Raw genomic sequence first — 27,445 nt, 5'->3', positions numbered from 1 at the left:
GTGGGGATGGTGACCCTTCAGGTCCAATCCCTCCCTCTTACTTGACAGCAGTTTTGAAGCACAGGGTCAGGTGACTTTAAGCAGCATCTGACCGTAATTCCAGATAGGACAGGAATGCAGGAGCTTCCATAGCAGGTCCTACCTTGCTGCCTCACCCCAGACTCTGGGGCTGGGACTCCTACTGTTCTCTGTCCCTGCAGCATCTTATACACACTCAGGTGTCTCTCTGCAGCTGCACAACACTTGGAGCAAATTGCAATTCTTCCTTGGGCTTCCCCACATCCACAGCTATTTACACAGGTATTTAAAAGCACACCAAAGAATGAAAGTCAGCCCTAGATTTAGGGTTTGAACAGACACTGTTCTCTGAATCCCCACTAACATTTTTAGATCCCATACTGCATTCAGCCTACCAAGCCTTGATCCTCTAATCTCTCCACACGTTGAACTTCCCTTGACTTTAACCTGCCCAGCCATATCCTTGAAAGCCAATCTTCTCCAATAATTGCACCACGTGAAGCCCCGCTGGACTTCTAAATCTTTCAAGAGGTTTGTAATTTGGTGCATTCCCTAAGGAAAACTTGGAAGGGGTCCAAGGAACAAGGCTTATTTAGGAGGCAGGAGAATATATCTTCTTCAAGAAATACATTTCTTCAAGAAATGGCTCCAAGACCTTAACATGTTGGGCCGTGAAAAAGGAGCAGGTGAGATAGGATTTAATTACAGTGTACAAGTACCTTAGGGTAGAACACAGAACGAGGTCTGAATCTCTAGTGAAAAGGTAAAATATGAGGTCATGGGCTGAAATTGAAGTGTATATCTCTCAGCAGAAGGCTTCTCTGCATATGTAATAATCTGGCAGATAAGGTAGTGGAAACTGGTGTTGGATGCAGGAACCAATTTATTGCCACTGCAGTGTGACCAGGTGGCCCCGCTGATGGTTCTTGTCAGTTAAAAGTGGCTCTTCTTCTGTATTTTCTGGTGTTTCAATCTACTGTGCTATTTTGGGAGGCTTCTTCAAAACTGAGCTTCTGGAGATTAAAAAAAGAGGCAATATTTAAAGACTAATAGTAAGAAATACATAGTTATTTTTCCATTAAATTCTTTTATGTTTATGTATATAGTATAGTAGGTCTGACAGAATGGCATCACTCCCTCTCTGGGTCTGGTGTTGCACAAGAGCACAGTTACTACTGTGCAATTCTGATGAGCTTCTGGCAGGTGAAAAGGAAGGTTTCTGTGACATCACAAATAGTAATGTGGTACTGACATAAATGGGAATTTCAGCCTACTAATATTTATGCAGTAGGGGAAAAATAAGAGATCCAGTCTGGGATCTGAGCGCAGCATGGGAAGTATGACCCAAACAAGGTGTCTCTCCCCTAACTTGCAATGGTTTGTCTTTAAGTTTTTGAACCATTTTGTGCAGGAAACAGCCCAGTTTCAGCTAGTGCCTCTAACTTTGAAAAATACCAGGACTTATGGATGCAGCAGGGACATTGGTCTGCCCTTTTGCAAGCTGAGTGGCTTCATTTTCAGCCATTTTCAATCACTTAATCATCTACTAATGAAAAAGCTACTCAAAGAAAAGGTTAATGTGAGATTTAAGTTGGATTTATAGGTCATCAATAAGCAAGTTATTTTAGGCAGTCTCACACCAGTGCTGCAACTTTCCTAAACAATGTTCAGAGTTGATTTATTCACTCCACCAGAACCATGAGAAAATAATGAGTAAGGCAGCACTTCTTTCTGCCAATATCTCTGTGTATGCCCTGACCATTTCTTTTTTTTTTTTTTTTTGATGGCAAATGTCCTATTAACAAGTTTGATAGACTAATCCCAACACTACAGCATCTGTAGATTAACTGGGGGTGGGGCATGCCTAGGAACTCTGTATCCTTGAAAGGTCCCTGCTGAAGTACTGAGACTTTGATTGCTTGCCTCAGCTTCTCAGAGGACTCTGCTGGTCCCCTCTAAAAATGGAGATGTGACAAGCTAAATGCTCCCAGAGATCAGTTTTGGTGTCTCACAGTAGAACATGTGGTTCTGGGCTGGACAGTCCTGGTGAGATTCAATTGGGCAGCAAAGACAACCTGTCAATAGTTGTCACCCCAAGTGCCTTCTGCTATCCCTGGAGAGAGAGACTCTTCTAATATGCAGCTTATTTTCAGAAAAACAGTGAAACCTGGTCACACAGACTGTGCCTAGCAGGCACTGTTTCCAAGCTTGGATTATGGAATAAGATTTTTGTCTTCTCTGAGGCTTTTCTTGACATTCCTGTTCCAAGACAACTTAAGTAAAACTAAAATTGTTATCTAACAGCCTCAGGTTTTTTCAGCCAGGTTTTTTCAGCCAGTTTTATTTTTTTTAATAATTTTTAAAATTTTGTTATTAATGCTTCTTTATCAATTTTGCACATTTTCTAGAGACTGTTTTCTCTAGAATTTGGACTGGTGAATAGCAGAAATCACAGATTAGACCTTGCAAGACAATTTAACATTCCTAAGTATATTTCACTGCAGATCAGGATGGAAACAACTTTGTAAATTTCTTCAAAGCAGGAATTCCTGAAAGAATTCATATTAAAAAATACTTTCTTCTAAAATTAGTTTCTGTTATTTCAGAAAAGGCATTTTATTAACACTGGCAAAATGCTTCCCTAGATTAATTTTTAAAAAAGAGGAACTAGAGTTTTGACCTATTATAGTGGTTTGGTTTGGTTTGGTTTGGTTTGGTTTAGAATAATTTTTCTCACAGATCCATTAGCAGAATTTTTTAATAAATAGACTTTGAATTGCTTTCATTTTTATTCCATCTCATCTCTTCACATCTTTCCTCAGCCGAATCTTTTTGCTACGCTAAAACCCCTACTACATCTAAATTTATTTTGCAGATCAAATTGATTAATTCCCTATGTGCACTAGTCAATAAAATGAATAATGCAACAATGACACTTTTTACAAAAAGTTCAAAGGATTGCTATGAATTGTTTTGGATTGTTTTATTAAATGAGATATCTATAAAATCTAGTTATATTAACCAACTTTAACAGAATGCAACTAGACGACATAAACATGCCAAACCAGGACTCTGTGAGCCTCAGCAGAAGACACACCTCAGCAATCTGTTTTGTTCTGATTCATTTGGAGCAAACCACCACATTTAATCCTTTGTTGTTGTTGTTGCTCTTTGGTGTGGTATCATCTGAAGAACTGTCTTTAATAAGAGCTGAGTAGCTAATGGAGAAAAATAATATCTCTGACCAAGAGATTTCTCATGGAAGAAACTCTAGAGTCAGGTATTATAGCAAACAGCTCTCTTTGACCATACAGTTTATTTCACTAAGGAAATTGTTTTATGTTAAGGTAGTAAAAGAAGCTTGGTGAGGACACCTTTTGCCAAAAAAAGCTGCATCTCTCTGGAGAGCAGTTTTCCAGATTTTTTTTTTTAAGGGTAAACATGGTGACAGACTGAATATTACTTTACAAGATGCTCTGAGGCTAAAATTCAATCCAGTTTCTAGTAACACATTAAGTAAGATGAAGTGTAAAATGTACAGGGTTTTGTCTTTAAATCTGATGTAATATTTAATTTCAAAATGTTCTAGAAACTATGTACACAGCCTTTTCTTCTTGTGTTTCCTCCATGGTCTTTCCTCCATAATTGTGATACTTACTTTGTTAAGTACTTTATGGAATTTTGGAGAAGAAGCATTAACATAGAAAATGCCCTTGAGTAAATGGAATTAGCTTCATTTGAATGAATGGTGTTTAATTAATTTCTGGCTGAGAATAAACTATTTTTTACTTTTCAAAATAGACTGAAAATCCACTTAGAAGAAAGAATATATAATACATAATACAGCAAACTGTGGGGTTGCATTGACCTACCAAAACTTTACAAATATTTACTTTAGGTGGCTGAAGAAGTTTGAATGAGTTAAACAATCCAAATATCACCTAAGTCAAAATGCACAAAGAAGCATAAGGCAGTAACTAGCTGAATGGTATTCCCACAAGAACACTGAAAATATTTTCATCTATATTTTGAAATTATACTTTGCTTCCTGATTCCACCCGAATTTAGATTGGCCAAACCCTCTGGAACCTCCACAAGTCTTTAGTACAGACGTACAACTCAGTAATGCTTTGATGAATGCTTTTTTAAAATGCTTTTTAATGCTTTTTAAAAATTATCCCAGATGTGACCATAAAATTAGCATTTTGTGATATATCAGTATCTCTAAAGCCTTCAACCAGCCTCATGAGCCTCTAGGGGCTCTCTGGCCAACATTGGTGTTTATTTATGCCCATCACGATCTGCCTTCTGTACGGTCGTTTGTGCTTTCCATAGTTCTTTGTGCTGTGCCCTGTCCAGAGTTATGGGCTGTGGGTTCCTTGGGCAGGGGCTCATTCCTGTGAATTTACTGCACTTCACACAATAAAGAACAGGTTCTTTATGTGGCGTCCTGGCTCTACCACAATATAAATAACTTTCTTTTTTTTTTTTTATATTGGCACAACTCCTTTAAGCCAAAGGAGGAGTCAAAAAAAGAGGCAGTGAAGAAGCAAAGATTTCATCACTTTAAAATCATGTAGTGTGAAGCACGTCTTTCTGTAAGATGTTATTCAGAGAAAGCAATAACAATATTTTGAGAATTCTACTGATTTTTTTTTTAATCCACATCGGCCTACTCTTAAACACATTCTGGATCTTTTAATGTATTGACATAGCAGCAAAGAAAATTCCTGCCTTAGGCCACATTTTTTAAGCCACAGATCCAACTGCAGATATGATGCTTTTAGTAAATTGACAGGGGGAGCTGTAAGAGCGGTTTAGATTATTCATATTGTTCCTCTGGGCAGAGTTTCAGCTCAGAGTTCTCTGAGTCAGCTTTGGTGTTCCCTTATTGGGAGATAGGGCAATGTTAGAAAACACCATTTTGGGGCTAAAGCAACTCTCCTGTCATAAAAGCTCTCTGGCACTAACAAATGATTAGCTCCTTTTAAGAGGGAAGCTCCCTATGCATGCCAGCTAAACCCAGTGTGTTGCTTCTGAGTCATCTTTGCATCAGATCCTAATTTCTGAATTTGTGCTTTAAGTGCTTTAAGCAGCAATTAACTCAGCTCCTACATGCCCTTGCTTTTGATGCTGGGTTCATCAATGCTGCCTGTTTACTGGCTTCCATCCTGGTTTGCATGTGAAAGCAGACCTGCTCCTTTTGTGGCAGGGACTCGGGGGCCTGGGGAGTGCAAGCCTTGGGGCCAGTGGCTCCCAGTGCTTTGGCCCATGTGCTCCCATCCCACCCAGAGACTGTGCTGAGAGCAGCCCAGGCTATAAGTAAAGCAGGACCTTCTTTCCTGGGAGCAGGTCTTCTGCCTAAGGACATTCATGAGCTCAGAAGAAATGATGCTCTAATGGCAGCAGCAGAAGAGGCTTCTCATTGCCCAGGAGCTGGAACATTTGCTTTCTAGACCCACTGTCCAAAATACTGCTTACACTTTTCATGAAAGTCCATCAGCCACCAGGTTTCAACATCCTCTGGCATGGCACAATCTTCTGCCAGCAATAAAAACTACTCTGAAAGGGAGATGACATTTACAGGCCTAAACCTAGTGAGCAAGGAGGTACTGGGGTCTTTGGCCTGTTGTGAGAAGAATCTCCCTGGACAGAGGTAGTCTCAGGCCCTGCTCCTTCTCCCACTTACCTATTTTTTGCAGTCTATTGGCGCCACTGAGGCTCATAGTCTTTCTAAGACGGGCTGAGTTATGGCTCCACATGTAACTGTAGAGCAGGAGCTCACCCATTACCTGACCAGTGCCAGATCACCTAAAGTAACATATAGTTCAAAAATATCAACCTTTACCCTAAATCTAAGGCATTTCCAACTTTCTCTGAAAGCAAGCCTTTTTCTCAATCCATGTGAGCCATCCCCAAGCTCCTCTTTCTCTGTACTAGACAATTCTGTCCTTGGGTCCCTTCCTTTAGACTTTTTGCTTGCTTTGCAAGTCAAGACAGAGATGCCTGATTACAAATGCCATTCATGTTCAGCAAGTTTACAAATCCACGATCTAGGAACCTCCAGAGTCAAGCAGCTTGGCTTGCTGAAGGCAGCTGTGCCTGAGCTACCTCCTGCCTGGCTCTGGGCTGCCCTGAGATCTGTTTCTAGAGGTGGTGGAAGGTTATGGGCCATGGGCTCCTCCTGCCTTCCCAGCCAATGCTACACAGAGAGTCCTGTCCCTGCTTGCAAAGTATCCCTCAGTGCAGAGCATCCACCTAGAGAAGGGAGGCATCAGGGGCACCAAGGTGTTTGACACAAACAGGACAAAGGAAACCTGAATGGGTTTCTCTGCATCAGTAGTGGTCAGTCTGCTGTCCCAGACAGTTCTGCAGGCCAGAGACACTTCTAAGCTCCTCTGCACTTTTGTGGCAGAGAGGGGAAAAAATTGAAGGCATTTAATTTAGCCACTGTTTCTGGTGAAATGTAGAAGCACCTAGTGTTTTGAAATTCCTAAGTCTCATACCAGCAGAAGCACTCAGCATTGCTGAATTCATAACAACAGGCACACACGCATGTGACTGCTTATCTTCACTTGTGTGCTCCTGTTTGTCATAAGCTCCTCAAATATGCATTAGTGAGGCACACCCCCAAATGGAAAATGGAAAATGTTGTGCAAAATAAAGCTATCAAGTTTTCTTGGAACAAGGGGAAACGGAGAATTCAAAAATCTTGACATTAGTATAATTTTATTTCATTAATTACCTATCAGAGTAAACTGAAATCTTGCCAGTCAAATGTTAATTTGAGATAAAATGGTGTTTGATAAAGAGCATTTACACTAATTGTCATTACCATGTATGAACAGAGTATACACAAGCTTGAGGGAACCTTCCTTGTTGTCTTTTTAATACCTCTTAAAATAGACTTTTCACAGTCTGGTAGGCATTTCTGCTGTAGCATTTAAACTGTTTCTGAAGAACTGCTTTCAGATACACTATCTGACTGACACCATTACATAAAAACTCTCCCAAAACAAACCCTGGAAGTTAGTAGTCCCAGTATTTTGTCTTGCTTGCATAGGTTGAAGTCCATAACTGAAAGAGTTATTTTGGACATACACAGTACTGTCAATGTCTTCAGCCTGGAGAATGCCAATGAATGGTGGACACTGATGCTTTCCCATAAATTGTACAGGGAAATGGGGAAGGAAGCTTTGTAGCAGTAAGCACATAGCAGTAAACTCAATGGCAGTCTGCATCTTGCTCTAAGGAAACTCAACAGTATTTCAGGTAGAAGCTCATAAAACCTTCTACTTGTCTGTACTCTCACAGGTATGATGTTTATTTAGGGTACTTTCAAATATCTTTGGAATTGTTTATGCAAGCTAACATTTCTTTACTTAACTGAAGGTCATCTATGACAAGAATTTACTAAAAATGTGATGCTGCCAAATTAAAGGGAAACTGAACCTTCTGCAAAATTGCACAATTAGATGTAAATAACTCACAGAGAAGCAGTCAAAGATTACTGTGTCTTGTTTCACCATTGCCTTTCCAGTATTGCCACATCCTTGGCTGCCTGTCTCATGGGCAGGGTGCAGCAGGAAATCCCAGGCTACAGAATGGTAGGGACAAGTCATTAAATCCATGTGGTAATATACATTTTCAGCAGGAGCAAGGTGAAGGTCTGTCAAGCAGCTCTCAGTCTGGTACTTGTCAATCTCCCACTTCAATGGACACTCCCAGGAATATAAAATCACGGCAGCCTTCCCAAAAATTTTAAGGGATGACAGTAGTGCATTATAGCAAACACATAGAGAGTAGAGCCCAGGTTGTCTTATAAGCAGAGTCCTTGCCTGAATATTTGCATATGTGCAAATATTCCATTAGCATATGAGATGTTATGTTTTAAGAATACCAATATGCTGAAATGCAATGGGAAAAGGTTAATAAGCTGTGAATATAAGGAATTTTAGAGTGGTGTTATAATTTTCTCTATATTTATACACAATCTGACTCTTATCAAGGTAGTTAATTTTTGTCTGCTGGAGCAACTGAAATTTTAAATTATTAGAAATCTTCATTTGTCCATTTATTTGTTATCAGGCAGCCTATTTATTGAGCTTAGAGCATGGTTTTTCCAGGACTTGTTGAAGCCTTGAGGACATATTTTTTGGGAAGTGGTGCAGCTAATTTTCTCCTTACTGTGCATCCTTGTGTTGTTTCTACACAGGGCTTCTTTTTTCCCCAAAAAAGACTTAAAGTAACTCTGCTTTTCTCTGCTTTTGGGCATCATCTTGAAAAGTGTGGCTTGACTAAAGCAATGCAGCCCTGTGGTTAGTAATCCATGGTGCCTTTGTAGCTGCAGGCACTGCCACATGTTCACATAACTTCTGGTGATGAAAGATGAACAAGACCGATTCCATGTTTCCCAAGCAGCAAAAAGCATAAAAACTGTTCATTTACTGCAGTCTTAACAGGGAGAGAGGCGGCAGAGAAAAACCTGTCAGCAGTAAGTGCCCTGGTGTGGGTGGCCAGAGGCAGTGCCATTGCTGGTCCCTTGTCATGGCCACTCTGCCTGCTGTGGGTGGTTTGCAATTTATGCCTGGATGAGGTGTGCAGGGAAGTCTGTACTTCATACAGCAGTGTTGCCCTGTCATCACTTTGGCTTGGGGAGCCAAAGTTGCATTATTTACAGTCTTTTAACATTTTAAAACTTCTTTTAAAAACAGTAGGGATGAAGACATGTATTTTTAAGAAAGGAAGAGAGAGCTTGAAGTTTTGAAATCAGAGTGTTTACTGCCAGACACATTTTCCCTTTGGAGAAACACACTTTAGAAGTGGCTCACAATTTACAAAAGGAAAGGTCTGTAGCTTTTTGAAGTCAAGCCTCCTTATATATTTAGTGATAAAAACATCAAAAACTTTAGCTTTGAGCTGTTTGGAGCATTAGGGGAGGAAGGCACTGAGTGCCTTTTTTGAGCAGAGAGGTAATAAACCATCAAACATTTACTTCTTTTTATATTTTTGAACTTAATATTACCAATGTGGTGGTTATTCCTCAGTGTTAAAAGAAGACTTTATTTCTGGCATTACAAATATACAATAACACTTTAGACTTGCATGTTAAAGTGTCTGAGCTTCATGCAAAACTGATCTTCAACTCTTCAGCTCCCACTAGGATGGCACAGGCATCCTCTGTGGGGTCATAAGAGGGTCTCTGTAAAAGTACCTGCCATGTGCACAGATGAACACATCAAAATTTTAATGAAAGAAGATTGAAACTGAATTTGTGGCACTTCTAAAACTCAGTCAAAGCAACTAGTCTTTTCTTCTTGTCACGAAGGGGAAAAAAATGACTAATTATGCTTCTCTCTAACATCTGAATAAATGACTTACAGCATTCTGAAGGAAAGAAAATCTCTCTTACATTAACACAAAACTTTGTACTCTTAAAAATTAAGGTGAAACACACCTTCTCTGTCAGAGATTAATTTATTTGAATTAAGTTGCAGAGGCTCTTGCGTGGCCAGGGGAGGGTGTTGATAATTTGATTTAATACTTGTACGCTGTGTGGAACATGGACATAACCATTCTGCTTTTTTAAGGGACTCAGTAACAGAATTTGCAACAATTCCATATTTCCATGGAAATCAGATTAAAAGAATTTCATGTTTGTGTGAGCCTCAACCTGCCAGGCAATTTACATCCCATTTGATTAAGATTTCTACTTATCTTTTGTTTTTATTTTTAAAGGTTAGAAATAAATGGCTTATATAGAAAGGAAAACTAGAAAAAGTTAAGAAATAATTATCCTGCACTTCTTCTTTATATAGCTGTTAGACTGTATATAAAGTGTTTCAGGTATTTTTTTCTACTCCAAATCACTTTTTTTTTTTAAAAAAAAAGAATCCGCCTCTTTATTATTTCTGGACTAAACTTCAGGTGCTGCAGACCCTTCAAAATTTTTACAAGCTTTCACTAGTGGATTGAATAATTTTTCATGATGGGTGCTTATTTGCCACTTTGTTCCATAAAGTCATGTGGAAACATCCCAGGCAGTTTCAGTCTGCATAGAGGAAAGATGTCACAGGTGGAGAAAATCTGAGGAAGTCTCATAAAATAGCATAAGAAACCAAACTCATGAAAGCTCCAGGGAATAGCTTCAAAAATGACCTCTGAACTTGGCATACAGTTATCACAGGTATCATGTAAAGACCTGATTTACTCTTTGGATATCCCCCCAAAAAAGTTGTGTCACAGCAGTATGCCTCAGCTCCACTGCTTCATTATTTGTGAGAGCTAGGCTAGTAGGCTTAGAGCTAGTTTAGATATATTTAGACTACATTTGTCAAACCACTTGAAATGGTTGAGTTTATCCAAAAAGGAGAGCTGTTATTTGATAAAAAAGTAACCCTTTCTATGGGGAAGGAACATCTGATTTATGATAACAAATCTCTATAATTTAGCAAGAAAAACAAGAAATCAGCCTAAGTAGAAATTTGGAATTAAAGAACAGAGAGTGGAAAACAGATGACTGTAACTAATTATTGGAAGATTTCAAATAACAGGAGAAGAAATAACCTAAAAGGCAAAGAGGGAATTTGTTCAAAATAGCTATTCAGGACTCAGATATGGACCTTGGCTTAAGAAACACTTCCTTTTGTACCTAAATAAAACTTTAAGCATCTCTAAAGCAGCTGTCATTAATTATTGCTGGATGTTTTGCCTTTGCCTGATTTATTTAGGAAAAAAATGCAAAACAAGCTTACCCCCCAAATAGAAGAATTTGAAAGAATTATGAGATTCTGTCAAATTAACTGAATAGTTAACAATATAATTTTAAAAAACACATGGGGGAGCAAGAGATAGGCTAAAATACTGAAGTATTCATCTGAGCACTTTATGCTCGAACACTTCTTTCTTCTGAAAGCCTTGAAAATTAATCAAAAGGGGTAAATATCTCCCAACATAAATATTCTTTTTTTTTTTTTAATTAAAAAAAAAAGCATGGGTTATCCATCAAAAATACATTGGTTTTGAAGGAGGAGTTTTTGTATCAAAAAGTGTTGCTTGACCAAAACTGAGCAAGATTCATTTTGGCCTTTCTGCACATAGAGATAGGGATCACAGGAGGTTCCTCTAAAATAACTTTTGCTCCCTCTGAAATAACTGATCTTCTTTGCAGCTGTCACAGTCCTCCCTTGCTGCCCATTGATATCTCATGGACCCAGCACGTCTTGAGAGGAGGGGCTGCCCTGCAGCACGGCCTTTGTGGTAATTGACATTTATTGCAGGGTCACCATTTCTTTAGCATTCATTACAGACACTGATTAGAGAGGGTGATAAAGACATTGCTGGAGATCAAAGCCCATCTTGGACTGGAAAAAAAAAAAGCATGCAAAGTAGCATTTTAAATGGATGCATCTATTTAATCTATTCACTGCTGATATTTTCATACACATGGTTTAGTGGTATTAGATTCAGAAGCTGTAGCAGAGGCTTTAATTTGCTTCAGTTCTGGTCTAATAGGCATAAAGACACCAGAGGATTCTGAAATACTGAACTCAGAGGTACTCTGACAAACCTTTGTACTCATAATAACAAGAGCTGTTGTGAGCCTATACAATTTAAAACTAATTGCCCAGCCAACGTGCTCATTACCATATTGATGCAGTTCATAAATCAAAGCCCTGCCTATTCAAGCTGTTTACTAGTCTTGCATTAAGCAGCGTATTTCAACTGAGAAATGTACCATGTTGCCAAAACACTGCAGAAACTTTTTAAGACTGATAGGAGTGCAAACCTGGGGAGCTGAAGTGCCACAAACCTGGCACTAAAGTGCTTGTTCTTGTTTGTTTTCTGAGTATGTTCTGATCTAGCCTTGAAAGTTTCCCTAATAACGTGCTGCAGCACAGAAACAGGTCCTTAAGCAGCAGGGAGCTGCTGGCAATTTTTATCAATTTGGCTTCCTACAGCAGCTTCTTTGCTCAATCACAAGACTAACACACATTTTTTTTTTTGAAGCAATACAGTACTTATGCCAGCTGAATTGAGGTGCATACATGAAGAATGCACGCTTTTTGTACAGGGAAAGGAGAGATGAAGGCTCTTAACTAAGAAACCTAAGTTAGTCATCAGAATTAGGCGCCTGAAGTTAAATTCTTTGAATAGCCTACTGAGGAATCTAAAAGTGCAATTCATCTGCCTAAACAAGTGCCTACCTGCAGGTGCCAAGCAGTGCCCCTGAGGTGCCTGCTGTCCTACCACATCCACGCAGTAGGCATGTCAGAGGAGTCGGAGATTCACACCTCTCTGAGCTGCTACTGAAGGCCAATTGGGTTAGTTTAAGACATCTCAAAGGACATTAGAAGCCTATGTTCAGCAGCTGAATTTACCTGGTCTTTCTTCAGGTATTCAGCCAGCTGGTTTAGGTATCAGAAACAATCAGGTTTTGTAATCAGGATTAAGGTACTTGGGCAGGGTTCAGAAGCTGTGGGGGCCTGGCTGCTTCCCACTCTCTAGACTGGCTGGTTTCAGAGCAACTGAGGCAGTCCTTATCTCAAACACCACTGTCCTGTGAGTTTTTTTCTCTCCATGCTTCGCTCAGAAAGCATCAAGAGACATATTTTTATGTGGTTTCTCCTGGAAGGAGTGTCGTAGCTCCTGGTGGCTGCTGGGGCATCTCTTCCCCTGCACCAGGTGTTCACAGCTGCATTGGCCATGGCCACGGTGGCAAGGACAGAGGGTGCTGAAGCAAGAGTCAAGGCATCAGGATTACTCTGAAGATCAGGACCAGAACTTGAAATTGAACTTGTTGGTGTAAAGGAAGCCTGAAGCAGAAGCTCTGCCTTTAAGAGCTACTGAAGGGCGTTGGAGCTCTTGGGGGGAATTTAATAGATTATGGGAAAATCAGAAGCTTGGAGAGGTATAGGGGTTACTTAAGTTTATCTTTTTATCCCTGTTTAAGAGAACCCAGTTCAGGGGTAAAAGGGCAGATATTTCTAATGAAATGCAACTCTCTTCCATAAACTGTATCAGCAAGAAGAGTTCATCCTATTGATCTTCAGTCATGATGCCTGATGAAGCCTCAGTCTCTTATGTTCTTTGTGTAAATTCAATCATGACAATTAGCAGATAAGACAGTTTTTTCAGATGAAAGATGCAAAGTGATTAAGACAATGCTTTAGTGATAGAGAAATTTTGATTCCAGCTTACAACTCTTCTGCTGGCTGTGTGTTCATAGCAGATGCAAATGTCCAATTCCTTACATGCAGATTATGGATAATAATGGTTAAAACTGAAATTAATATGAACTGATACTTTCTCATGAAGGTACCGAAGACAGTGATTTGTTTTTCTTTTTCAGAGAGGAGTTACAAACCAAACAAAACCAGACCATACCAGTTCCTGACCCTGTGAATTTCCAAAGTATCTTCTTTTGGCTGCTAGTGGGTGTCACAGGTTCAGCTGAGATTTCTCAGAAGGATATGCACAATTTTAGAAGACACTTGCAGTCTGAGAAAGCTAATTTTTTGTTGATAAACAATTTTGAATAGAGAAGAGCTAAACAGAAAACAAAAAACTAAAACCAAGCTGCATGTTATTTACCTAACTTGTAGAGAGAGAAGTGGTTGTCTTACGTCATCTCTCTTTCAGGAGCTGAAAAATAAAGAGGTATTAATAGAACTGTGTTATGTAACTAAATCATTGACATCCTCCAATGTGAAAAAAAAAATTTGGTCCTTCCAGATTCTTTCCACTTGTGCAAAATGAACAATTTCCAAACAGTCCATTGAGCATCCCATGAACATACATGATGGAATTCACTTTAAAAGCTGAAGGAACAGGAAGGAGAAGCAGCTCATACCTGTGTGTCTTTGCTTGCAGAAAGGATGTTTCCTGACTTTGGTGTGGACTGGCAGCTTAGACAAAAACCTGGGATCTTACCAATGTGAAGCTCATCAGCCTAAGGGGCACAGATATTTTTTTTCCTATGTGGTTTATCCAGTGTTATTTTAAAAACATTTATCAGGTGTTGGTTCATTTTGGAGTTTGTGTTTATGAACAGTGTCCATGTATGGGTGGCTTTTCTTCCTGTTCCACATTGACTGCACTGCCCATAGAAAAACAAAGCCAAAGTATTCTAGGGCAATATCTTTACATAAGGTTTAATTTCTCAGGCAATTCAGAGTAAATCCCTCAAAATTGCCTTCTACAAGCACGTAGTCCAACAACTTCTGGCCAATATCTCACCAGGAGATTGATAATGCACATCATACTTGTAAGACGAGGTACATGAGGCAGAACAGGGAATACCAAAGTAACACAATGAATGCAGTGATAAAAGGTGCCTGTTGGCCAAAAGAAAGACAGGTCTTACTCTTTGAAGACACTGTACTGCTGCTCACACATTCCTGCCATTTGGTTTTGCTCAGGATTGTAACCATGCTATTCAGGGGCTGCACAGAGCAGAAAGGTTTGCAAAACCAAGGCTCACTTTATGTAAACTAACTAGAAATAAACACTGCCCATGCATCTAAGCTCTTAGAAAGGGCAAAAGTCGTATTGTAGAGGGTATTTTCTCACCTCATTTGCAATTACCATGTGCTGTAAGGTGACAATGACAGTGCCTTTAGAAAAGCTGGTTTAGGCAGAAATACAATTGAGTCAGCATACTGGCAGGATGTTAGTGCCTGTGCTGGGTTAAACTCAGCCTTAGGCTCAGCTAATAGCACAAAGTGTGTCAACAACTCCTCTCATAGCAAACTTTCCTCCTATACACTGCAAGTAGGTCCAGCTGTAAATAAATTGCTGATATTGCTGTGTTTGTGAAGACGCTGCTTGGAAAACAGCACATCTGCCACCAACAGTTGCACCTAAGACAAGCATAAATGTAAGCACTATTAAATTAACAAAATGTCTCTTTATTATTTTAGTTTATTGCATTTGAGAAGATATTTTACTTTCCTTGGCAATGAGAATGAGCTTCTGACACCGTGGAGGTAGGGGCAGTGATGGCAAAGCTGGTAGTGGACAGACTTGGTAGTACAGCTGTCCTGGGACAATAAATTGAGACAAGCCTCACCAAACTGTCATATAAAGTAATTCCTGAAAAATGGTTGCCTCATGTCACTTCATTTGCTGACTGACTCATTCATAACTATGCCATTTTTTTTTTGCTGAATAAAATACTGCTTAACTTCAGTGAAGGCAATCAGGAGCATGAGGTGTAAGAGATACCAGCATCTCAGTGCCACCTCCTTCACTCACTGAAATGAGTCAGAATGGAAGTAGACGTGGCAGCATCTGAGCCAAGATACACAAGTATCTGTGCTTTAAGGATATCTCAAGGTGAAAAACATAATCTACAGCTACAAGCCTGAGTACATGAATACATCCATTACAGGAGTAGAAGGGTGTTGCAGCATTTTCATTTTTGCTTTTTGCTCTGTTTAAAAGCAATATAGAGAAACACTTCCAAAATTTAACTATAAATCAAAGACTTCTCACCCCATATTTCCAGTGACAATACATCCTTCTCCTTTACAGGTTAGATTTGAAAATACCTGATTTATCATCACACTCAGAGGCTCATGTGTCCAGTAATTTGCACTACAACTACATTTTGAAGCATATGCAGAAGTCTGTCTGCAAGCTATGATTCTATTAATATATATATAAAAGGAAAGACTTGTAAAACTTTGGCAGCAAATGTAGGTCTTGACGAAACTAGGCAAAAAAATCATTAAAATTTGCAAGTGACACGGAAGCTAATTTTGGTACTGCTTTACACTGCCTTTATACTACATCAAAAGGCATTTTACTGCCTACCTTTTCAAATCTGACAGCATCCAAACTCGAGCCGTAGGAACCTGACTCCAGGTGCTCCAGGTGATAAGCAAAGCACAATGTTAAGGTCTGGCATAATGTGAAGAATGAGGTCATGCTGTATTTTTAGAAGTGCCTGGTGATCCTGTGAAGCATGCTCTTACTCTCTCTTTTTATTTTTTTCCTCCCCCTCTCCTTTTTTTCTGTCTTTTTCTGTGAATAATTCGGCCAATTCTTGCAGAAGGCTGTTTTTGCCCCAGGGATTCTCACACATACTTCTGTTGACAGAGTTCTTGTGCAGCCAGGAAGCTGAAATGTCTTTTGTTAAGGATCTGCTCACTTCTTTTTCTGTTCTGCCCCAATGCTTGGAGGATCTTTTGGCTACTCAGGCAGTTCCTGTTATTACGCTTATGGAAATTAACTGAATTGAAAAATATGGGGTTACCTTGCAAAACAGGTAAAATATCATCAAGAACAAATCCTAATCTCGTCATTTTCTCTTAGTCTATGTGTCTCAAATTCTCTTGCCTTGTTTGCTTAGTTTTTCAGGGGAATATTGTACAAGTCAATAGAAAATACTAAGCAAAGTCATTGTGAATGGGAAAAAAATGCACTAGGGCCTGAGAGGGAGAAACTTTTTATTTTGGATGAGTGATATACTGTTCCAGCCAAGATTAGGACTTGATTTGCTGGTTTACTATGTCAGTTCAGATTTAAATTGAATTTAAATTGAAAAAGTTACATATATTCACATGCTCTGTAACGCCAAAATACATAATGGGTATTGAAATGCACTAATTTAAGCCATGTTTGAAAAGCTGTTTTAGGTCACTTGCTGTTAGAGTAGTGCTATGAAATGAATCATAATAATTTAATTTCAGGCAAAGGGGAGTCAAGCCAGTAGAGCACGATACACAGATGTTGGTCTGTGAGACTTCACATACACACTTGCATGTGCCAGACCATATGAGAACTTCCCTTCCATGGCATGCCACTAGCTATAGCAAAAATCTGTATTAATTTACTGCTGCTTCGTAAGTTTTCATTAAAAAATAACATTCTATTTGTAAGTTTTAAACTCATGTGTTTGAACAGCTGAAGTTGCTACACTCAGATATGCATTTCACATTTAGCAAAAAAAAAAAAAAAAATCCTGCATGTTGCTTTATAATGTTTTTGCTCTTACTAATGCTTCTTGGAGTCAGTTCTGGTTGGACAGTTACCTCTGAATTATCTTTTTAGTTGAAAAACCTACATATACTTTCATTATTTCACATCCTTATCTACACTAGCTTCTACCAGTAGAGCTAATGCTACAGTATATATTTCGAATTACGTATGCATACAAAAGTAATCTCCCCATTTATAAAGCCTTGAAGACCTTTTCCAGAAAGATTACTAGTTTTCAGAACTTGTATGTGCATACATTCATCATTGTGGTGAGAATGACTTTCTTTTGCAGGACTGTCTTAGAGGCCTTTTGTGACATGTACAGCTTTAGCTCTGAATGTTCAGAGCACTCTGAGCTACAAATTTTGCCATGGGTAGGATTTCTAAATTCTCTGCTTTGCCAAGATTGCTCCATTTTTAGAAGCTAGAAATGTCTATGTGTCACTCTTGATAAATATGGAATTTAATATTATACATTAGAGTGTGGGGTTTTTCATAGTCACTGCTAGATTGAGTAAAAAGATAATGTTGCACAGGATGAACAAGGGCAAACTGACATTCTTCTCATCACTTCCTCCTCAGAGATTTCTTGCCATACTTGCACAAAATCAGCCTGCTTTTGCATACTTGATTTGTTCCAGTCTTATCCCAGGAAAAATAAAGAGTACAATAGAATAGCAAATCCAGTAAACAGAAAAAACTCTTTCATGATTTTTGCAATTAAACTGTAAAAATTACAGCTTTACATCATATCTTGTAAAAACCAAAACCCATTTGAGAGAAATAATTTTGCAAAATCTTAAAAGAAGTTGGGTATTGATTGTAAATGCTAGTAATATAGAGTAATAAAGAGAGATAATGAAAAATATAATATTATGGATGATAATTCATGTTCAGGAGTCTAAAGCATCATCCTAAAGTACTAGAAATAAAAAAATATATAATTCACATATCCTGGGCATGCCTACCGCAGAATTTGACGTACAAGGCAGAAACTGATACACAGGAAGTTACACCTAAATATCAGGTAGAACTTCTTCATTGTGTAATAAGCTCTTTATTATTCTCTATTGTTCTATTCTCTGTGACTAGAACAGATTGTCCAGGGAGGTTGTGGAATCTCTCCATCTCTAGAGATGTTCAACAAGTGTCTGGACACAATCCTGTGCCATGTGCTCCAGGATGGCCCTGCTTGTGGAGGGGGCTGGACCAGATAATCCCCTGTGGTCCCCTCCCAACCCAATTCATCCTGTAATCCTGTGAATTTCTGTAACTGCTTCTGGAGCATTTTTTGCTGAATGTTTGGCTTACAGCAATGTTACTATGAACATAGAGGTGGATTTCTGCAGATGTCATCACAGCAGATCATGCTTGGCAGCATTACCAAAACTAAAGAGGGTCCAGGAAATGGGCCAAGGATGGGAAGAAAGAGTGACAATAGGAAGTGTTGAAGACTGGGAAAGAGAGTCTCTGGAGGAGGCCTGGAGACCTGAGTACAGCTACTTCTTCTGGAACTACCATCAGATGAAGAACAGGACAGCTGGTGGCCAAAATCTCATTTTCTGTCCTTTGGGCAGTCTGCTAGAGCGGGCAGAACTTTTTGGCTTATAGCTGGCTTTGTGTGGTGGGAGCATGGTGCCTTCCAGGGTGCTGGCTGTCAGAGACTCAGAAGCAAAGCTCATAGAAAGCACAGATAATAATCAACTGAAATGGCAAGAGGCTTTTCCACTGTGCCCACAATGTACAAGATATTGTGCAGAAAGTTAGTTATTCCAATCATTCCATCTAAATGTGGGAATGTGTTTTCTTTTTCGAAGACATTTTGCTCAACTAGTTCTCCCCTTTCTGGAACTGAAGTCAATTCTGTGTCAATTACTAACCTGAGGCACCTGAGAAAATGAAGCTTTCAGGAGCAGGTCTCTCATTCATGCATAGATAATGTAATCTATTATTGTGTACCACAGCTATGGGCTGAAATTCTTGGCATTATTTGCCCCTCTAAAGGCTGAATGACTGGTGTAAGCTTTTTGTCTAGACATCCTCTATAGTTTTGTATTAGGAGTCAAGCCAGGAGGGACACTTCTCTCACATCAAAATAGGTAAAAAAGATAAGTGAGAGCATTTACCTTCTGGAAGCATTTTTCTCTCTCCACTGACTCCAGCGGGAGGTTAGACAGTTTACAATAATGTCTGACGTTTAAATAGCTATCAATAGCTGAGAGGAGGTCTACATAAACAGTGTGTACCTGCATGCTCACATCTATTACAGCTGCAGTTCAAATGACAAAGGTAATACAATAAATCCAGATTTTCTGGAGGTGTTACAGTATTCTCTCTGTTACCAAAGGCATGCCTATAACAGTAAAATTTACACTAACCAGCACTAAAATATGCCTAGCTGGTGTGCATTGCTCAGTTTATGGTACATGCAGTGACAGGCACATCACATGCCAGCATCTTACTTTGCTTGCTTCCCACTTTGACAGTCACAGTGCTGCCTTCTGACACATCTTCCTCATCACTGACAGGTTTGCCACATATATCAAAGGCTTAAGCTTCTCTTTTTATTTTGAAAAGCTTCTGTTCTGCTTTGCTGTCTCACAGATGGAGTACTGAAACAATCATTAAAATAAATACTACCAATATTCAATCTGTCAGAAGAAGTAAATGACATGCATGGGTGAACAGAAGCTACTCAGTGATGCGAGATCAGTTCTTCAGCTGCTCCCTTCTCCCAGTGCATTGGAGGTGCCCTGCCTAGGTGTGAGCACGGAAGTTAAGACTTTTAAAGCAGACAAGGCCAACTCTGATGTAGTACTGAAGCTCTCTGTTATTTTTAGCCTCCTCCTTTTCCTTTTCAATTCTCTTGGAAATGGGCAGGTGCTGCACTGCACTGCCAATTCACTGAATTTGAGACAGATAAAATTACACCTGCACTGACATCTTTTCTGGCTGTTTTCCCTGTGACATTTCCATATGTTTTGTCCCTTAGTCTTCCCTATGGCATTTTAGTAGCTTTATTGGAGCAGTCTAAAATTTGTCAGTGATTTAATAGACAATGAAAATACAGTGATCAGAGAGGCATGTTTAGATAACAATCATATGTCTAACATCACTTCAAATGATTCTGAACTGTTGTGTCAATAATCAACTTAGAGTCATTAATTAAAAAACATTTCTGCATTTGCCATTTCTTTCCTGGTCTATAAGCAAAACAAGTCAAAATTCTCATGTTTTAAGTTCATTTAATCTGCCTACATGAAATATTTTTGAAGAGGTACAAGTAAATCTGAAGTAAATTTGATATAGACATTTCAAGTTGCAGGGTTACTTTTGCTGGTGTGTTCTATTGCAAGCATGTTGTCATTATTTTTTTTTTTTTTTTCAGAAGCCTAAAGGATTCAGATGTTTTTATATGAGATTCCAAGCATTAATAAAGACTGTGTGATCATGGTTTTGGAAAACTAAAAATATATTTCCTGGCTACATATGCAGATATATGTTTCTTAAGAAAAGCAAGAATGAAGTCATTTTGATCTCTGATGGATGAAACCCATTGGAATGGAAACTAACATCTATGAAGAAGAACAGGGCTCACCTTATCTTGTGTCTGCCAAGTACCTGGGAACTCCAAAGGAAGCCAAATATGAAGAATACCAAAGAAAGACAGAAAATCAGACAAGTCCATATGAATTTCAGAATTTGTTGCTGGAACCTGAGCTGAGCTTGCCCTCTGGGTCATCCTTACTGGACCACAATGAGACATCCTTACATCTTGGCATGGCTGCAGGGCGTGCCAGTGCCACCAACCAGCCCAAGACAAAGCACCTTTGTGAAGAATTATCCTGTTCTACAAGGCACACATCAAAGGAAGATCCTTTAAACCTTCCCATGCACACAGAATGGCCAGTCCTCACAGGAAAAAATCCAAACAAGAAACTAGAAGCAAATTATGAGATCAGAGTCATAGAACACAAACCTTGTGCTATCACATTTTCTGATTTTGAATTTTTATCACATGAAGCTGGCACTAAGCTCCATATTTGTGAGGCAGGAGAAGCAGATGATTTTTCTTCTGAAGAGGAAGAAGCAGATAACAGAGGTGATCATGACACATTTACAGAATTGCCTCTGTATGAGGCATTTTTTAAAGGTCTTCAGAGAAGAAATGTTTCCCAAAGAAAGCAAGCTAAACATGAACTTACTAAATATCAGCACATCTGTCATTTAGAAGACTGCAATAATCATTCTGAAAAGGCATTGAAGGACCATGACAAAGAAGAAAAACACATGGAGCTAGAGGTAATACAAGCTACTCTTAAGTTTCAAGTATGTTTTAAATAAGTGGGGTCATTTAGGGTTGGTTACAGGTGGAAAAGGAGTTGTGTAAATTGTTATAGGGGGATAATTATTGTCAATTACAAAATTAAGAACCTAAACCTACAGTAAAATTATAGTTTTTTCACTAGACAAATCTTACTTCAGATTGACCACGCTTCTATTAGACTGAACTTCAAACTTTGGTTTTCTGGTTTCTTTTTTATTTAAATGGGAACATTGGCTCCATTTCCTACATTCCTACAAGATCATATATCATGCCATGTACAGCACACAGTCTGAGGACTGTTCCAAAGGGATAGAGCTCACATTTAGTCTCAGAGCAGAATATATTTCTTCATACTGAAAAACGGGCTTTTAGTGTGGTGGCACTGTAGCACTGAGCCACCTAAACCACAGCACTGTTTCCACTTAATAACTGTTTTCTGTGCTATTATTTCATTAAAACAATACAGAAGACAAGTTAAAGAGTGGTATATAAAAGTTTTTTGCTTGCTAGGTTCGTTGGTTGGTTGGGGTTTTCTGTTTTTTTTTTAATCTGTGCTGTTATATATCATGACATTCTATAGACCAGTGGCCAAAATGAAAACATAAGTTTTCAGAACACAATTAAAAACCCTGGGTAATAAAAATCATCCAAGTATATATAACCTTTCCAGAAAAAAGCTTTAAGTAAATTAACTTTGTTTATTGGAACTGGAGGAACAGAAGCCTCCCAGCTGAACTGTCATTAGTCTGGACAATAAGCATGGTTTCCCCCTGTTCACAGCTGGTGACAAACAAAATGACTGGAGTTAAACACATTTATCATTGGAGAAGTTCAGTTCTAGTTCAAAAATAAGAAGTGACTCCAAATATTGGGCAAAACCAAACTCTTAGAATTCCAATGTTCCTGACCTTGCAGCACAAATTGATCTTAACCTGCAGGCCAGGCATACCTTCCTGTCCTCTCTTCTCCTTCCTCATACTTTTAAAAGTTATTTTTCACGTAAATCTGCTCTATGCCTTGAAAACCAGGCTGTAGTCCTGTAGTCTTTTACCCAGAGTGTTTTATTTTACTCTGCCTGCAGTTGTCCCTTTATTTCTAGTGCTTATAACACAGAGTAGCTTCACTGATTTCTGATTAAATGAAGGGGTTATAGTTTGGACTATAATGTCCATCTTTACATTTAAACTGTGGCGTAAAATATTTAATTGCTTCTCTTCTTTAGTACTACTCTATCTCCAGTTTGGGGTGACTAATTATACCCTTCAGTGAGTGGGAGTTTTGTGCTGTATTTCATATATATCCCAACTTCACTGCAGAAACCCATCAGCACACAAAATAAGCCAGATTTTTAGAAATTTTTCTCAGCAGATAATATCAGAAGACCAAGGCCCAAAGATAGTTCCCAAACAGTGTGACTTTTGATGCAATACTGACCCTGATTCTCATGGCACATGGTTTATTAAGTAATTGCATTGTTCTTCTAACCTAAGCCAAGTCTTACTTCCTCATTTACTCAGAAACATTCACATTAAGGAAAACAATATGTCTCAAAATGGATGCACAACATCCTTTGGATTTTCTTTACTGAAGGTCATTCCCATAGATAAAAGGGAGATGCCAGGAGATGTTGTCATTTAGTTTACTTTATGTCTATGCCATAAAATAAACTCAAGGATACAGCTTGTAGTGCAAAATAATGGATTATAAATTGCCAGGCAAGCATGTGAAATTACCTAGTAAATCTCAGTAAATGTGTCAAAACATTTCAAAAACTGGATGTAACGTTCCAGTCCTGGTTTTGATTTTTTTTTTCTATGTAAATAAGAAGCATCATTCAAGGAAAGCCTCCAAGAATTAAAAAAAAAATAAATTAAGATTGTCTTGTCTCTCAAATTTTAGCAGCAGTCATGCATTACTATGCAGACTGAAACCTCCCCCCATGACTCTGGTTGAAGCAAATGTATGTCGCTGTCAAGTTACTTATTTCTAAACAAATGCTCTTAGGGAGAAATGTCTTTCTAGTGGAAAGAAATCAAATAAATAAAGACAACATGGGGTAAAAATGCTGTCAAGGGCACCTGTTACTGCTAAACCTTAAACTTAAAAACCAAATAATAAACAAAATACTTTAGCCTTAGAGATACAGACAATCATACAGAGCACCCTGCACAAGATCCTGGCTAAATCCTTGCTACTGGAGTTTCCAGTGAAACTGTGTTTAAGATCTATCCTGCAGGGGCTCTCCTACCCAGATGCAGCTGTTACTGACTGCAAACCTCCCATCTAAGTTCTAGAAAGGAGGAAAGGCTGTCACCTTCTCCAAGATGGAAGCACTGGCCCTTGCAGGCAGTCACCACAAGCAGAGTCAGTGTCTGAGTGCCCAATCTCCTCTTTATTTGTTGTTACACACATTTAGGTGACATCTCCTGAACTTCTTGTTTCATTCTAATTAATAAGTAGAGACAAACCCTTAAGAGCAGTAAACAAGTAGAGGGAAGATGGAAAAAATTCAATTTGTGTATGCTGCCAACTCTGTCAAGTAGAAGAAACTGCTGAAAACAATTCATATAATGATGCCCTTTAAGAAATGCTCTTTCTTCTTTTTCCAAAGGCTTCTGCCTCTTCTGAGTGGTACAAGATAAATGGTACTTCTGTTCAATTTATGAATTCAGCATGGTCCCAGAGTTTCCACCCTTACAGCAGTTCCACATATATTTCCTGTGCCTTCTCATAAAATCTAAATTTGGCCATTTGTTTTTCTTTGTCAGGAGTCTGTAATCAGCAGTACACTTAATGCCCAACACAGTTCTGCCCAAACACTTAGGCTAATGGTTGGACTAAATGTTCTTAGAAGTTCTTTCCAACCTAAATAATTTTATGATTATTTGTTTAGTTCTGTCCAGAGATTCTTTTGCAGCTCTGAAGTGGCACCTTCAGCCATTTTTCCTTGCTTGTATAACTTCAAGTCTTCATCTCAAACTTGATACAGTGTTTGTGCATGCAGCCAGCTCTATGTTCAGGGGAAATAAATTATTCAGAACAGCTTTTGAAACATATCATTTTTCTAGATTGTCATTTCTTCTAACTATACTGAGCAAGACACAGCCGAAAACCACATTTAACCAGGAGCTACTATTCAACTTTCCATCCAGAAACTTATCCTATCCTTACATAGCCTGAAAACAATATGTGTTACTTTCAGGAGTAACATTTCTGGGAAGTAAATAATTGAAGGTTTTTGACAGATATTAGGCAATAAGAAAGTATTATGAAATCATACCCTTGACAGTGTGAATTGTCATGGATCTTCCCTAACCCCAGGGATTGTATACAAATCCTGCTAATATTGTTGGCTGCTGCAAAGAGACAAGCATAGTCCTACCAACATGGCAACAAACGGAAAATCCTTTCTGGGGCATTCCAGTTTTTTTGGACAGCCCATCTTAGCAACTGGAACAGCCAAAAAGGTTTCTATTGCTGTTGACATTACTTAGGGCACCTAAGAGAGTTGTCACAGCTTCTTCTGTTGTTTCTCTCTCCCTTGAGAGAGAATGGGGTAAGTCAGGAAAGCCACGTGCTGGAAAGGAACTGCTTAGAGTAACCATTAGGACTGCCAGGTGCTCCAGCAGCCCCTATGCAGCCTCCCTGTCTGCCCTTATATTTACATCATGCCGCTTTCAGCGCATTTAGGGAGATCTAAACCAAACCTGCTTGTTTGTTTAAAACACCATAATGATGGACCAATATTTGCACTGAATGTTACCGTGTTCAGCTGGGTCAAACAAAGAGTGAGATGCCACTCCCCAGGAGAGACAAGATGACCGAAACAGATAATTTACGTAATTAAGGTAGCATTCACAATGAATATCTTTGTCAGGATTTGGCCTTCAGACTGTAAGTTCAAAGACTTTAGGAGGAGGCTGCACAGGCATGGGAGTGGCCAGTACAATGTCAGAGACAGCCTCTGTGTTCAGCTCTGAAGTGTGTTAGCAGGGGAGCTGTGCCATCACCTTTCACCATCAGTAAATCTTCAAGGAAAACTGTAGTGTCATAAAGGAGGTTTGTGAAAGCTCCATTGTTTTTGACATTTAAAGCTAAGGCAACTTAACTCTGAAAATTATTTCAGAAAACAGTCATTTACTGGGAAAAAAAATGGATGATCAGTTTCTCTTTCCTTGATTATTCGCTTGCTGTCATTAATTTCCTTGTTCCATCCTTGTACTATAGTTAGGTCAATTTTATTCTCATTACTCATTGCCAAATGAAAAGTTTGATAATAATTGTATTGTTGTGTTGCACTAAATAGTTTATTTAGTTGTTGTTGCACTGGTGGTGGGTTCCCCCTCCCTCATCACATGGTTTCCCCCCTGCACACCTGGTCTGTCCCTCAGGTGCTTCGCCCCTCCCGAGTGGTATCCCATTGGCTCTGGTTCTCTCTCCCCCGCCCCCAATCCCCTAGGGTATAAAACCTCCTGTGTGAGAGCTCCAACCCCTCTTTTGTACCTAGGTGACCCATCACCTGTGTCCTGCCCCAAGCCAATAAACAGGATACTTGCACCCACGTGGAGAAGAGCGCCTCTCGTCTTTTACCTTTGTCTATGTGGATCCGTGTGGGCTAGAGTCTTATGCTAGCCGGATTTGGACTCATATAAGGCCCAGGAAAAACACGGATTACCGCATTGTATTACCTTAAATCACAAGATTTAGGCTGGAATAATTTGCTGAAATGCAATACCCTCATCTTGTCTGCTTCACTCAGCCCAGGATGCAGTTGGCTTTCTGGGCTGTGAGCACACACTGCTGGCTCATGTCCTGCTTTTCCTCTACAAGAAACCCCAAGTTCTTCTCTTCTCAATGAGTTCCTCTCCCAGTCTGTGCTCATGTCTGGGATTGCCCTGATGTATGTGCAGCCCCTTGCACGTGGATTTGTTGGACCTCATGAGGTTCTTGTGGGCCCACTTCTCAGGTTTGTCCAGGTCCCTCTGGATGGCATCCTGTCCTTCTGTTGTGTCAACTGCACTGCTCAGCTTTGTGTCGTCTGAAAACTCACTGAGGGTGCACTCAATCCCACTGTCAATGTCAGTGATGAAGATATTGAAGAGCACTCTGCCCCAAGACAGAGCCCTGAGAGACAGCACTTGTCAGTGGCCTCCACCTGGACATAGAGCCACTGATCACAATTCTCTGGCTGTGTCCTTCCAGCCAATTCCTTATTTACCAAACAGTCCACTCTTCAAATCCCTCTGACTCCAGTTTAGAGATAAAGATATCATAGGGGACTGTGTCAAAGGCCATAAAGAAGTCTAAGTAGATGACATTGGTCAGTCTTCTCCTGTCAGTTACTGCAGTCACAAGAAGAGGAAATAAATCCCATATAATTTATTCAAAAGCCATAGTCCCTAAAGTCAACTATCATTCCTTAAAATATGTGTATCCTTCTGTGCAACTTGCAAATATTTTAATCAAGTAATCATACCCTATGAGAAAAGAATCAGAAAGTTTTAAGTCTTTGACAATGAATCTGACCCGGCAATGTGCCCAGGTGGCCAAGAAGGCCAATGTCATTCTGGCCTGTATCAGCAATAGTGTGGCCAGCAGAACCAGGGCAGTGACCATCCCCCTGTATTCTGCACTGATGAGGTCACACCTGAAATCTGGTGTTCAGTTCTGGGCCCCTCATTGCAAAAAGAACATTGAGGGGCTGGAGCATGTCCACAGGAGGACAGTGGAGCTGTGAAAGGGTCTGGAGCACAAGTCTGATGAGGAGCAGCTGATGGAGCTGGGGGTATTTAGCCTGGAGAAAATGAGGCTCAGGGCAGACTTCATCACTCTCTCCAACCACCTGGAAGGATGATGTAGTGAGGTGAGGGTCAGTCTCTTCTGACACGTCTCAAGTGAAAGGATGAGAGGAAATGGCCCTAAGTTGTGCCAGGAGAGGATCAGATTAGACATTATAAAAATAATTCACTTAAAGAGAGGTTAAGCATAGGAATAACATGCCCAAGGAGGTAGCAGAGTCACCGTCTCTGTGAGTGTTCAAGAGACATCTGGATGTGGCACTTGGAGATATAGTTTAGGGGTGATTATAGTGATGCTGAGTTGCTGGCTGGACTATAT

The 27,445-nt window shown here is 39.5% G+C and overlaps 1 protein-coding gene across 1 annotated transcript in view; it reads left to right on the top strand.

The window, feature by feature from the left end:
- Nucleotides 1-27,445, top strand: part of STARD13 (StAR related lipid transfer domain containing 13) — a 291,026-nt gene that overhangs the window by 24,180 nt on the left and 239,401 nt on the right. The window contains exon 3 of the mRNA XM_050969845.1: nucleotides 20,390-21,303. Within this exon, the coding sequence (XP_050825802.1) occupies nucleotides 20,548-21,303 (756 nt within the window). The 5' untranslated portion in view covers nucleotides 20,390-20,547. The remainder of the gene's footprint in view (nucleotides 1-20,389; nucleotides 21,304-27,445) is intronic.

This window comes from Serinus canaria, chromosome 1 (genome assembly GCF_022539315.1).
Source record: "Serinus canaria isolate serCan28SL12 chromosome 1, serCan2020, whole genome shotgun sequence".
Classification (NCBI taxonomy): domain Eukaryota; kingdom Metazoa; phylum Chordata; class Aves; order Passeriformes; family Fringillidae; genus Serinus; species Serinus canaria.
The sequence above is the reverse complement of the archived record's forward strand: the minus strand, read 5'-3'. Positions and strand labels throughout refer to the sequence as shown.